The sequence below is a fragment of the Fundulus heteroclitus genome, chromosome 9, assembly GCF_011125445.2.
Source record: "Fundulus heteroclitus isolate FHET01 chromosome 9, MU-UCD_Fhet_4.1, whole genome shotgun sequence".
Lineage (NCBI taxonomy): Eukaryota > Metazoa > Chordata > Actinopteri > Cyprinodontiformes > Fundulidae > Fundulus > Fundulus heteroclitus.
This window is the reverse complement of record NC_046369.1, coordinates 17,343,202-17,356,541: the sequence shown is the minus strand read 5'-3', so window position 1 is coordinate 17,356,541 and position 13,340 is coordinate 17,343,202. Positions and strand designations below refer to the sequence as shown.

Below are 13,340 nucleotides of genomic sequence, written 5' to 3'. Positions count from 1 at the left end.
CAGATGATCATGGCAGACTAACCTGCAACTTTATGCTTGGCCTGGGTGCTACAGCTTGTCCATAAGCATAAAACTTTTTTCTGTGTTCTTGGAAACACGTATTTCTTTGATGCTAAATCAGTCTAAATCAGGGCAAGCAACCTCAGAAGTCAAGCCCATACAAACACAGGCTGCTAAAACCTACTTTGGGGCTGGATCAAGTCTGGATCCGATACAGTCAATCAAGCAATTAGGACATCGTCTTGCAATATCCATTTTGTAGAGTGAAACTGCCCTGGCACATCTAGCCAACCGGCTTCGATGTATGGTATGTGTGAAATAGAGCTGAACAATAATTCGATAACAATATATATCGATCGATAGACATATATCGCTGATAGAAAAAAAAGGGTAAACAAAAAGTTCAATAGAACAGTAATCCTTCCTTTTGCATTCTAGCCTATCATGTAGGTTAATACTACAGTCACTACATCCTCCCAACCAATCACAATCGCAGGACCCAGGAACCAAGCCCCCCCCCCCCCCTTCAAAGAGTTCAGAGAGCAAGCGTTCTTTTTCATTTTTTAAATATTTGCAGTTTTGGTAAAAAGCTGGTTGAATAAAGGGTTGAATTTGAATTCAGTGTTAATCTGTTCTTTATCTAGAAATAGGTCACTAAGCAACAACATAAAATGGCCAAGGCTGCACTTAAAATATGTTTTGAATTTCTTGATAATTATTGATATTGATCAATATGATTTCTATTTAATCAATATGCTTCGTTTTTTTTCTATATCGTCCAGCCCTAGTCTGAAATGCTTCGACAGGACAACATGATTTAAAAAAAAAAGGCATCTCAGAAATCAGTCCGCTGTCTGTAAAAAGTTGTTTTGGACATTCGGCAATTGACTTAATGTGTTTACTTTTGTTTGTCTTTTATTTGTTGAACATTGTGTTAACTGGAGATTCCTTCTCTACCTGCCATAGTTGGTCAAAGCACGGGGAGCCACATGGATAATTGCTGTTGTGAAACATGGTGAAAGAGTCACATGGATTAAATTAGGCCTCGGCTCGGGTTTTGCTCAGTGAATCATCATTTCAGCCTCAGCAAGCAGCACCTGAAATACTGTTCTAAGTAAAATGTGTCTGCTTTTTTTTTTTTTTTTGCCTGTTTTGATGGAGTGTTACTGCCTGTTCAAATCATCCATCTGCATGATTCGGTGGTGAGAAATGTTTGAAATTCACGGAGCCGAAGTGCCAACTCAGTAACAGAACGTCTTTAAATGTTGCGTCTGACTAAATGCGTCCCTGAAAGGTGGCTAATAAATGCTTTAAAAAAAAACAGAGATGCTGCCACGGTTAATTGAACCATCTCAGTTAAAAAGTTTGACATTGTCTTGAATATGTCTGGACTAAATGGTTTACTGCAACGTTTAAGCTTCAATTATGAGAACTTGTCGCCACACACCTGGCATGTATTTAGGCTCACTACGGCTCCAGCTTTCTTTTGAAAACAGAGACAGAAACAGTTACCCTTGAACCTTAGTCAGAGAGGATATTTGTTTCTAAAGAAGGCTATTCAGAAAAAACAGACATCGTCTAGAAGCAAAAAGGAGGAACAAAATGTCTGTATTACTTAATGATAAAGTGATAACAGTCCAGAAAGTGGTTGAGAAGTTAGTCTCGTCGGTGCATTAGTGCTGCTCAGAGGTCCACTGTATTTTTCACTTCCTCTTACACTCTCACCTGCCTTTTAAATTATGAGCCACTGGAGATGTCTGCTCAGAAGTACGGGCGGCAAACCTCGCTAGAATACTGAACATCAAAAAAGGAACTGTCGTCTGTTCCAGTTCTACTCTGAATTAGGAAAGCACATAATTGAAATATAATTGCATCATGACGTTGTTTGGTATTAATCCAAATTTTCCTTACTCTTCACAGACCATTTTTTTAGAAGTCCTAATTATTTTAAGGGTTTTATTTAGTTTATCATATTTTAATTATGGTTTTATTAACCTGTAATGCTGTGTTATTCTTGTTGGGCAAAATTGTGAAGTTCTTTGTTTAACTTTGGTAGTTTTTAAATATGCTACGTAATTAAAATTGACATTGACAATTGAGACGAGCTTCAGCAACTCCGTCACTAAAATTCATTCCAGGTGTGAGCATCCAGGGCAGGAAAAGTCCACGCAGCTGGATAAATATGACTCTGTTATGCAGTGTGTAAAAGGGAAGATATCATGCCAAATCCACTTTTTTAGTCCTTAAATTAATTTTGTTGTGGACTTGGAGTCTCTAAGAGGGCAGACAAGTTTATTGTAGTCTGTGGAAGAGCTGTGTAGATATCTTTCTAATCTTTTTGGGTTATACTTTTCTAGCCATTCAGTTTTCACCTTTTTCTATTACATTTTTTTTAACAATTACGACACAGTATTTGCTGCAGAACTGTTAAACAAAGTCATGGACTTCTGGCTTACCAATTTTGCAAATCAGTCATTTTCATTTCTTGTAGTGAATTTGTAGTCCAAGGTCAAGGAAGCAGAAGCTAAAAGTGGATAAGTTCAGTTGTTCATTACACCTCCCCTCAGCATACAACAAAAATGGCCGAATCGCGTAGAGTTGAACACTCTGTGACCTGGAGGGGGGCGGGGTGTGAAGTGCCTCCTTTAGATTTAAAGAGACAGCACCAAAACGAGTTGCTCTCAGATGCACATCAGAACAGGGAAAAACGAGGGAATGTGGGTGTAAATTAATGAGGAATTCAGACAAAAGAATTTAAATTTCCATTTTATACAGACCACAACTGATTGATTCTCAGCATGATAATGCCTTTAATAACGAAAGGAGCAGTACATATATTACCCTGATGAACATTGCATCCAAGCTGTAGTTTACCACTGTGATACTATGCATGCTGATATTGTGATCACAATTGCAATTCAAAACGTTTTGTGGCTTGACTTGGAAGTTTGAACATCTTAGTTAGAATTTGGTAAATTTATCTGTAATTTGCCCTGAAGTTATAATTTTCTGAAATGGAAACTGCATATTTCCACAATCCAGCCTTGCTTTGTAAAAAAGGTCAATATTGCTATTATACCAACTGCTCAGTTCCCCTTCTGATGGTTTGGCTCATTACATCAGTTGCAGACATTGTACTACATAACATTCATAGGTAAGGCAGATTTTGGTGTACAATTATTTTCATTCAACCTGTAAGTTTTGTTTCTGAAAGGAAAGGAGATGGGCATTTCTCAAAAGATGATTTTTTTTATTTACTTTATATTAAAATAGCATATGAGAAATTATTTATACCCTTCGAAATAATTTGAGTAATCTATTTAATTGGCATTAAGGCAATCAAACATTTCTTTCAATTGTTAACTAGTTTTTTGCAGGTTTCCACTGGTATACTGATGATATTTCTTCAAGCCTTTGCCATTACCCCAAAATTTAGCTCCCTCCACAGATTCTGTGTGAGATTCAAGTTTGGACTAAAAAATATCCAAAACTTCTTGAAGGCCAGAAAACATGTAAAAACAGATATTGTTTAAATTTTAATCTGCCAGGTAGAGGAATAATTTAGGGTTTAACTGTATTTATTTATTGACATAAAAGATGTTCCTAAAGTTTTTTTAATGTAATGCAGACAAATATGTTATTGGCTGTAGTTTGTTTGATTACTAACCTGAACCAGTTGCGAATCCCATTGGTTTTCTGACTTTTATCTTCTGAAATTGGACTTCTGTGGTGAAGTAAATATCAAGCACCTTGTATTCAACACTCTTTTTTTTTTAGAATAGATCAAAAATAATGCTCAGGGGAGCTATTGTTGTCTGCATCTCTGTTTCCAACTTAACCTTTTTTTTCCATCTTTCTGCCTGTCCATTGTTCATTCTCTCGGGGGGGAAGTCAGCTAAATAGACGACGTTCGTCCTCTAGCTTCCTTCCTGACGGACGCTTTCTTGGCATATGAAGTCGGGAGCTTTATTGTTGTGCCAAACCGATTTCCTTGGTGACTTTTCTACCAGTGCTGACAGTCCTGCATGGCATGTTGACAACAGCTTAAGAGGCGAACTTGATTGCCTTTTACTGCTCATTATTACAGTATCTGTCACAGAATATAATTGGATTTCTTTGGTTCACACCATTGTGGAATTCTTCACAAAATAAATGTATATTATTGACCAAAGTGGTGCAAGGTTTAACATACTAAACAATTTATTCACTCGTGTGTTTGCACGTTGAGCTCCTGCAGATAAAGAGGCAGAGGTATCAGGACCTTCAGACTATGTTTAGGCTCCAGCTTTGTTGGACTCTAAAATGGTTTCATATTTTCTGACTATTTAGAGACAAACACTTGTTCATAACCCGGACTGTACACAAAACAGTGAAACTTTGTCCAATCTTCTCTTCATACTATCCCCCCCCCCCCCCTTACCGTATTTATTTATTTATGTTGCCTGTGACCCAAAAAACAATTTAAAGGAAGCTGACAGGAATATTTCAATTCGTGAAATGTTTTTTTTTCTTTTTTTTTGTTGAGAGGAGCCAACAGCAATGATGTGCAGGCGTACATCATGATGAAATATGGAAAGCGAGAGCGACTTTGTGTTGGTGTGGCACAGTGCAGTTTTTGCTTTGCAGGCCTGGAAATAGTGTCTTCCCTGCAGACGCTTGTGTTCCTCCAGCTGCCATGAAGGGCACATTTCAGGATGTTAATTCCTCTCCCTCTGTCTGAAAACATTATTTGGGTCAAATAATCACAATATGCACCTATAATATCAACAATTAGTCACAAATGTACATGTCTTATTGTTGTGTGTGTATAGGTAATTCTTTATTTCTCTTTTTTTATCAAAGTGGGAAAATACGTGATCAGTGGAGTTGTTTGGGTTTATCAAATCAAAGAATATGTCAGACGAGGACATACTTTTCACGCTCTACTTCTTAGATTCATTTCATAACATTGCTATTACATTATGGTGATGCATCATGAATAGTCCAGGGGCTACGTGTGCCGACAGGCTTCAAACATGTCGGAAGGTGATGAAATGAAGGGGACATTCCCTGTTGCCCTTTCACATCAGATAGCATGAAAATGTTATGGAGGAAAGCTCCCCATGAGCCCATGTTGTGCTGTTTGGTGTTCGATTGCATTTCATCTAGTGAAGCAGGCCTGTCGCGATAGTCAATAAATCAATTCATCGCGCAATGAATTTTAATCACATGATTAATTAAAATAAGCTCGATAATTTGTGCAGGCATGGTTGCTTATTTCCCTTTTGTCATCCCCTCTCCTCTCTCTGAGACGGGATGACAAAATGTTTCGGTACGGCGTGTCTGTGTCTGCTCACCCCTCCCTTCTCCTTCCCTCGGTGTAGGAGAAGTTCGATCTTACCAGAGTTTCCCACAGAAAATGGGGTAATCCTGGCGGTAGTTATCTGGTGAGTTTCGGGAGGTGCCCGTGGAACAGGGATTTGTAAACGCGAGTTACGTTACAAGTGGCAGCTCGAAGGAGAGGTGCAGCCCTTAACTGGGTACCGTAGTGCGCGTCAAGCTAATGACAGCTAGCGCATTAAGTTAGTTGACCAGGAGGTTTCCTTCCAGATGGGAACTTTACGGAGCGTTTTATGTTGCTCCTAAACATTGAGGCATTTAAAATAAACAAACAGTGCTTAGTCTGGCGGGGGGGGGGGGCTTGTGTCAGGTAGGCACATGTTCAAAGATAACATGAGAGCCTCGTGAGGGAGAGCCGGAGAAACGCTAGTTTGAAAAGAAATGAGATTGGTGTCAAAGCCAAACACGACTGTAGCAAGGTGGGAGTTTTTTGGATTTAAACCAAATGATGCCACCCGCTTAATATCTGAGCCAGTAGGTTGCGAGGATATACTTCCTTCATTATGCTGTTATCATATTATTTAAAAGAGGTCTCCAAATGACAATAATATGATTTGTCACAATCAGTTTTAGAAACATTTATCGTCCTGCAAAATTTGTTATCATGACAGGCCAACTAGCGAGGCACTAATCAATGGCCAGTGATTGATCCAATCGAGGAAATGAACCAATTTTATCTTTGTTTTGAGTTCAGTAACAATAAATAAAGGTTTAGGACATGGGATCTGATCTGAATCCGAAAGTTCTGCACAAAAGTGTTCCATCAGTAAGGGTGAATTGAATAAATAGTTTTGTATTTCAAAGCATTACTGCTACGAGGGAACCAGCAATCCATGTGTTTCTTTCATGATCAGTGTTTGTTACATTTAATTGTTGAGTTAAAACTAAGTTTCCACTAACCAGTTTATAGTTTGGCTACCAAGTTAAGGGAAAAAATATAATGTTTTGGGTTATAAAATAGGAGAGAAACTCGCTCCCATGCTCTTGTATTAGCGGTCATAACTTTTAACTCGTTCACTGCATTTTTATTTTTTTTAGGTTTATTTTTTTTACAAACACTAACAGTATACCTAGAAACAACTCCTGTTCTCTTTATCTGCGTTGTGTAACTTGTTTTTTTGAAATTTTGGGTTTTCTTCAATAAACTGTGACATTTTATTGAGAAAATTTTAAAAATGTATTGGAGTTGCAGCTTTATTCAGTGCGTTTCTACAACAGTTGAATACAAGTTAGTGTATTGTTCAAAATCCAAATTGAATACATAGAGGTTTGTTGTTGTAATGTGAAAAAGGCAAACGAGTTCAACGAGTATTAATATTTTTGCAAGGTACTTAAGCTGCACAGAGCTACAGCACAAGCTGATAACTGGAGAGTGAGATTAATAACATGCGAAACAGACACACTGTATTTGTGAAGAGGATAAAACACAGTTTTGTCAGCAAACATAGTAGCCCTTTGCAAAAAAAAAACATAGATTTGTGTTCACTTAAATGTCTTTTTTTTTTTTTCTAGCAATGTAACCAAATGTCTCTTTGTCAATTCAGGTGTTACCTGTTGGATGGGATCTCTAAAGGAGCCTGGCTGAACCGCTCAAGCATCATTTTCGCGGGGGACGACAAGTGGTCCGTGGACCCGCGCGTGTCCATAGTGTCCAGTGTCGGAGACAAACACGAGTACAGCCTTCAGATACAGAAAGTGGATGTTACCGATGACGGCCAATACACGTGTTCAATTCAGAGCGAGCGCAACCCCCGGCCGAAGCTCCTCAACCTCATCGTAAAAGGTACGATGGGCTAGCGTGCGTTTCTCTGCCGCTGCTGTGTCTTCTGCAAGCAAGCCTTTCTTTTCTAGGTCCTGCTTTGTCGGCTGCATGTCTTTAATTGGTATGTGTGTATGGTATTTTGGAGGATGTGCTCGTTTTTATCATTCCTGCCCTGTGTCCTTTTTTTTTAAATATTCGAACACCTCATGTGTTGCACAGAAGAGCAGCTGCTAAAGGAAAGCAAAAGCAAAACTGACATTGTGCCTTTAGGCTACACAATATAAAGTAGAGGCTTGTTGATTTAAAAGACTGGAGGCAGAATGTAGCTTTAATCAGGCCTCCCTGGGTTTTGTCACAGCACATACGTCAGAAAGTTGTGATTCATATGACTTCAAACCTGTGTGTTGCACTATCATGGACATGCTATAAACAGTGTTACGACTGAGTTTGGATGTCGGTTCAGAACCGCTATAAGCTAGAATCCATGAAAATCAATCTTTTGCTTCGTCCTGTCTCTTTAATAGGTTGTTTTTTTCCCCCCCTCTTATAGATTTCCTGACAATCTGTCAAAGGAAAACACTTTTTTAGGTCCCACTGTTTATTTCACAGCAAACGAAACACATTTTTTGTACCTCCGCTGTGTTTTTTTTTTTTTTTTTCACAGCACAGTTTGATGGCTCAAATTCAACGCTCTGCCGCTTGAGTTATACTTTATCTACTCAAGAGAAGCCAAGTTTAGAGAATTTCTCCAAGCAACACAACATTAGAATAACATTTCATTCATTCACGATGTAAGGGCCTGTTCTGCATCTTGTAGACGTGTCAGCGCCGTTCTCTGTGACGTAAACAGCTGTCCATCTGGTTCCTCTGTGACAACACATATACGTAGTTTGTTGTGAAATTGAGCTTAGCTGTGCGATTGTACTGTACCAACAGTATGTTTGGTGTAAATTTTTCTATTTGGTTTAATATTTGTCACATCATTGCAGTGGAAGCCTGTACACCATTGCATTCTTGCTTTTTTCTGTTGCTTCTATTCCTCAGCTCCACCTGCATTCTTCAGCCACAGTATTACAACGGCTGACAGCTGAAGTGAAAACCTTTCATTATCTCGTTTCGACAGAAATGTTCTCGCAGTTCTTGGCATCCACGTAGGTTATACAATGATTGTGAACTGACATGAGACCAAGCACAACTTCTCTCTGATGGCAGTAGCCTGCCTCAGCAGGTCAAATCACCCCGCCACACCATGGAAACAGATGGGTATTGGCTCAAACAACATGAAAAGGTTTCTGGCTGGAACAAGCCTAGATTCTTTCAGACCACACCTTACAACCCAAATAACCTATTTGAAAATATATTCCTTGGATGTCAAAGTAGATTTTGTTTCTGATCTGTGCATGTACCATGAATGTTCAGTTAGTGCTTTGCTTAAAAGTGCTTGAATTGTCTTGTTTGCAAAGTTCCTATGTAATCCGAATTAGGTCTGGTGAAGTTTGCAATTCAGGGTCCAGGTTTGAAAAATATAATAAGAAAAAACCCCAACAACATTTAAATGTCCAGACTAGTTTCTATCTGTCCGTCCGTCCAACCAACAGTCCAGGAAACTGTGCAAACTTTAAAAGCACTGACAAATCTGAAAATTTGAGTCTTGAAAGATATGAAATTTTAATACACTCCTGCTGGAGAAGCATTGCAGTATTTTGTTTATGCTGGCAGCAACTTATTTAAGCATAGCTGATGCAATAAGTAGATTTTTCTTTCCTTGAGCAACTTTCTTTTCAGTTGCTTGTGTAAGGAGGGAGAATACAATGACATTGTCAGAAATCTCCGGGTTCAATCTGTGAAAGATTCGTTCAGGTAGCATGAAAAAATAATAAACGCACACAAGTCATTGTCAGAGTTCAAACCAGAACCCCATTGAAACCCTTTATAATAGATGTGGTGAATCGGCCAGTCTCAATCCTTACATGTGGAGATTTTGGTAAAGAGTTTCTGGAATTCAAAGGAACAAGTCTGCATTCAAATGTGTGCTGCGTTCAAACAAAACGTGGTCCTAGAAAGTTTAATGTATTTGTTTCTGTCGTTGTGGGCTGCTGGCGCCCCTTTGCCTGTAAAACAAAAGCAGAACTCTAATTGCACCCGTTGGCTCTTTAGAGTGCCACTTTGACTTTGCAGTTATAGTAGCCTTTGTTGATAAATCAGACCAAAAGCGGGAGAGCAAGTGTGTGCCAGAGCCAATAGCGTTTAACCTGCCACTTCATGGTCCTAACAGGGACTTGATTGGTGGTCCCTCTGGGCTCGGGGCCAGGGCTTTCAGTCCAACAAATACCCTTAGGCTAGATGGAGCAAACTTTGGTACAAAGCAGTGTCAAGGTGAAAGGTGGCATTGACTGGTATGTTGAAACAGTGAGGCAGGATGCATAAGAAGCTCCAGCTGCTCATCAAATTGATTTGAAATTTTGCTTCAGGGCAATATGAAACACAAACTAGCAATAACTGGTAACGTTATGTATAGTATTCGTGTACTGTTCTAGGTCAAACATTTAGACATTTAATCTAGAAAGAATGGGATTTTTTTTACATTTGTAGGAACCCTGATAGATGTACACCTTTTATTTATATCCAGTTATTGTGAAAATGATATTAACTTACTCCATCTGTGGCTAAATACGCCCAACAAGTAGTCCTATTGACTATCCCAGCTTTTCACGACACATTTAACTTTCAGTTCAATTTATTCAGTTCAGTTTTTTTTATAAAGCGGCAATTCACAACGCATGTCATCTCAAGGCACTTTACAAAGTCAAATTCAATCATATCTTCAATCTAAAGTTCAATAAAGGAGCGTATTTTCCTGTCAGAAAAGTCTTTACCTACAGAGATGTTTTGTTCTTAGATTTTTCAATGACAATTTTTTTGATCAATATTTGGAACAAATGCCAGCTTAGCCTTTTTTTTACGTTAGACATAAACATGTTTTTGTAACGTCTCCACACAATGGATGTACATTTCTCTGGGTTTTTTCTATACAAGGACCATGTTTGTCTTGTCCGTATTTGACCAAACCCAATGAGCAGCAATCAAGTCAACCATCTACACATGGTTGAAATCTGCGGTTCAGTAGGTACCTCAGTCCTGAAGTCATCGTTCATTGTTTCTTTTGATTAAAGCCATCCAAAAACGTAAACATATTTTATTTTTTTGCTTCATTCAGCAGTGAACAAAGAATTATCACTTTATCTGAATTAAATAATAAATTACTTAATGTTTCCTGATGGCAGACTTTAGTGTTAATTTCGAGGCATCCCTGCTTAGTTTTATTTTGCTGCTGCTTTTAATGTGTGACTGAATGCGAAGTTCCACACTTTAGTTTCACACATAAACATTCTACATGCGTTCAGGATTAAAACAACGCTTCGCTCATTTGGTTCTAGTGCTAGCCAAACTTTTTTTTTGTTCAACATTGCAATTGCGAACACCTATTTGGTTCATAAGACTGTATTCCAACAGTCTTCTTGAATTTTTGTGTCCTTGTGATTTTTGCGTCATAATTTCTCTGACAGTCAAACCCTGTCAGCATCGAAGGTCGACATGGTCTCTGGCAACTTTTGTCAGCTTCAGTTTGGGTGTTTCAAAAAAGAGCGGTGCTGTGCTGTTTGCTGTTTGTCTGCCTCATTGGCGACAAATATGCCTCCAAGCAACTCTTGCCTTTTTGTATTTACAACTAGAGAAGGTTGCAAAGAGTCCAGACGTATTTGCTGAGTTACGGTAATTTTGAATTTCCTTCCACTGTAAGGTACAGAAGGGGCTTAGTGTGTATCTGCAGCATTGCTATGCAAAATTGCATGCCATGATGACCTGATAATGGCTGTTCATGGGCACAGTGGTGGTGCGCGCGACCCATGTAAGGAGGGCTCAGTCCTTGACACCACCGTTCCTGTTAGCCTATTGTCAAATAAAGGTCACGTGCCAAAAATGAAACAAAAATTTCAGTTTAGATTGATTTTGATACAAATAAGTATCTCAATTATTTATTTTCGTTTTGGGGATGTACATTTTATAGGGATTATTTTGACAATCTGACAATCTTACAACACATTGATTGACAATCTTACAACACATCACAACGATTATTTCTCTATTTTTTTTTAAATTGTATGTCATCTGTATTTTCATCTTTTAATTTCATGAGCTTACCCTTTAATATAAGTTATTTTCGGAGATCTACCCTAAGACTGCTGCTCCAAGCTATCGTGTTGCAGCTCTCACAACCTCTGATCTCCTTTTTAACACACACTGCTGATATATAGTCCAGCTTGCTTTTGGCTCTGCTGCATTCAGACTTTACAGGTGCTCCGTGCCTCCAAATGTTGTTGTGATAAAACCTGATTAAGCTGTTTGGCAGGCAGTAATGGTCACTGCAGGACCCTCATGTTTTTGAGAAGTGTTGGCTTTTCTGAAGAACGCTCTGTAATTTGAATCCTACCAGGGGTGTTTCAGGTCATGTCAGCTCCTCACCGCTGCCCATATGGTCCCAATCAAAGTGAAACTGATGTGCCAGCTGTCAGCTGTATATTATGTTTTGCAGTGGCGGCGCTCCTGATTGGTGTGACCCAGCGACTAGGACCTGGCACAAGGTTCGCCCTGCGAAAACCAATTGTTGTTCTCTAAGGGTAATTTTTAGCTTGTGATGTTTGGGAGTTATTTTTCCCCGCTGGATAAGTCTTAAAAATATTGCATTATGTCGCTTTCAACTTTTGAGCCTTATCAACTGAAAAGACATTCAAATTCTGTGTACAAAGGACAACACTGGAGCTGACGATTAAATTATATAAATTTATAGGTATAAATGATAAAAACCTACATGTTCTAGTACGCTTTACACTTCGCTTGGCTGGAATTATGACAGGGTGTCTACAAGCAGCTAGGCATGGGCTGGTATGTGATTCTCCTGGTGTGATATGTTTAAGTAAAAATATCACAATTTAAATATTTAGAGTCCATACAAAATTATACATTTGTTTTTTTTATTCAAGACAAAAGACCACAGGATAATGTAATTGCTGCTATAATAGGCTAACATATTGATTACTACAGTTACAGTAATGGTTTGATAACATTTATGTATTTTGATTTTAACTATATTTAAAAATATCAAATAATTTACAGCTGAATTTATGTTATGCTTTTAGTTTGAAGGGGGGGATATCATGCTTTTAAGTTCTTTTGGCCTCCTCCAGGTCGCAGAGCGTTCCACTCAACACCATTTGGTCATTTTTGTCGTGTAATTATGTAATGAATTTCGTTGGGTTAAGACGCCCAACATTTTTACTTTTGCACCCTTGAGCCTGGCCTATAAAACTGCTGCAGGAAATAAAAATGGCGGATTTGCGAAATTGGTTGGCCGGAAGTCCATAACCTTGTTTAGCAGCAGTGCAGCAAATACTGTGATGTCATTGATCAATAAATGTAATAGAAAAGAGAGAAAACGGAAGAGATTGAGAAATATGACCCAAACACATTATACAGATATCTATACAGCTCCTGGACAGAATAAATTCAAATCATATGCATTCATAAAACATAGTACACAGAAAAATGCATTTACGAGCTACAAAAGTGGATTTTGTATGATTGTTTTTCAAGTGGTTATTGGAAAGAATAAAACTTGCATTTTGCTATTTACAGGGTAACAACAACTATACAAGCTAATACTGTTAGTTATGGTGTATTATCTTTGTTAGAAATTGTCAGATTTTCCTATATTCACAATCACAAAAAGCACAAGAACAGCCGATAAAGTGAGGAATGTGGCTTGGAAGGTCATGCATCACCAAGGAACCCCACGTTTGGTGTCCAGCATGGCTGGTGTCCATGATATAATGAAAGTTTTAGCTAGAAAATGTTTTATCAAAGCTTATGTTCATTTGTTCCCCGTTTAAGCAGTGACAAACATAGTACTGTGAAATTTTTATGTGTACATATTTCTTTATTATTACAAATAAAAAAAGAAAAGAATGAAAAGAAATCTCATCAAATCTAACATCTCAACAAATAACAAATCCCAATAGTTTTTGCTCGTGTGTTACTTCATAGTTCTGAACTCCAACTTTAGAAACACCAGTGCATCATTAGTTGGGTTTTCTGCAAGAGTAACCAGCCTGGGTAAACATGTTGCTTGAAGCTTGCCAGCTGT

General features: G+C 38.4%; 1 protein-coding gene across 1 annotated transcript in view; it reads left to right on the top strand.

Moving 5' to 3' along the window:
• Positions 1 to 13,340, top strand: part of LOC105928627 (neuronal growth regulator 1) — a 252,113-nt gene that overhangs the window by 64,572 nt on the left and 174,201 nt on the right. The window contains exon 2 of the mRNA XM_036141664.1: positions 6,924 to 7,162. Within this exon, the coding sequence (XP_035997557.1) occupies positions 6,924 to 7,162 (239 nt within the window). The remainder of the gene's footprint in view (positions 1 to 6,923; positions 7,163 to 13,340) is intronic.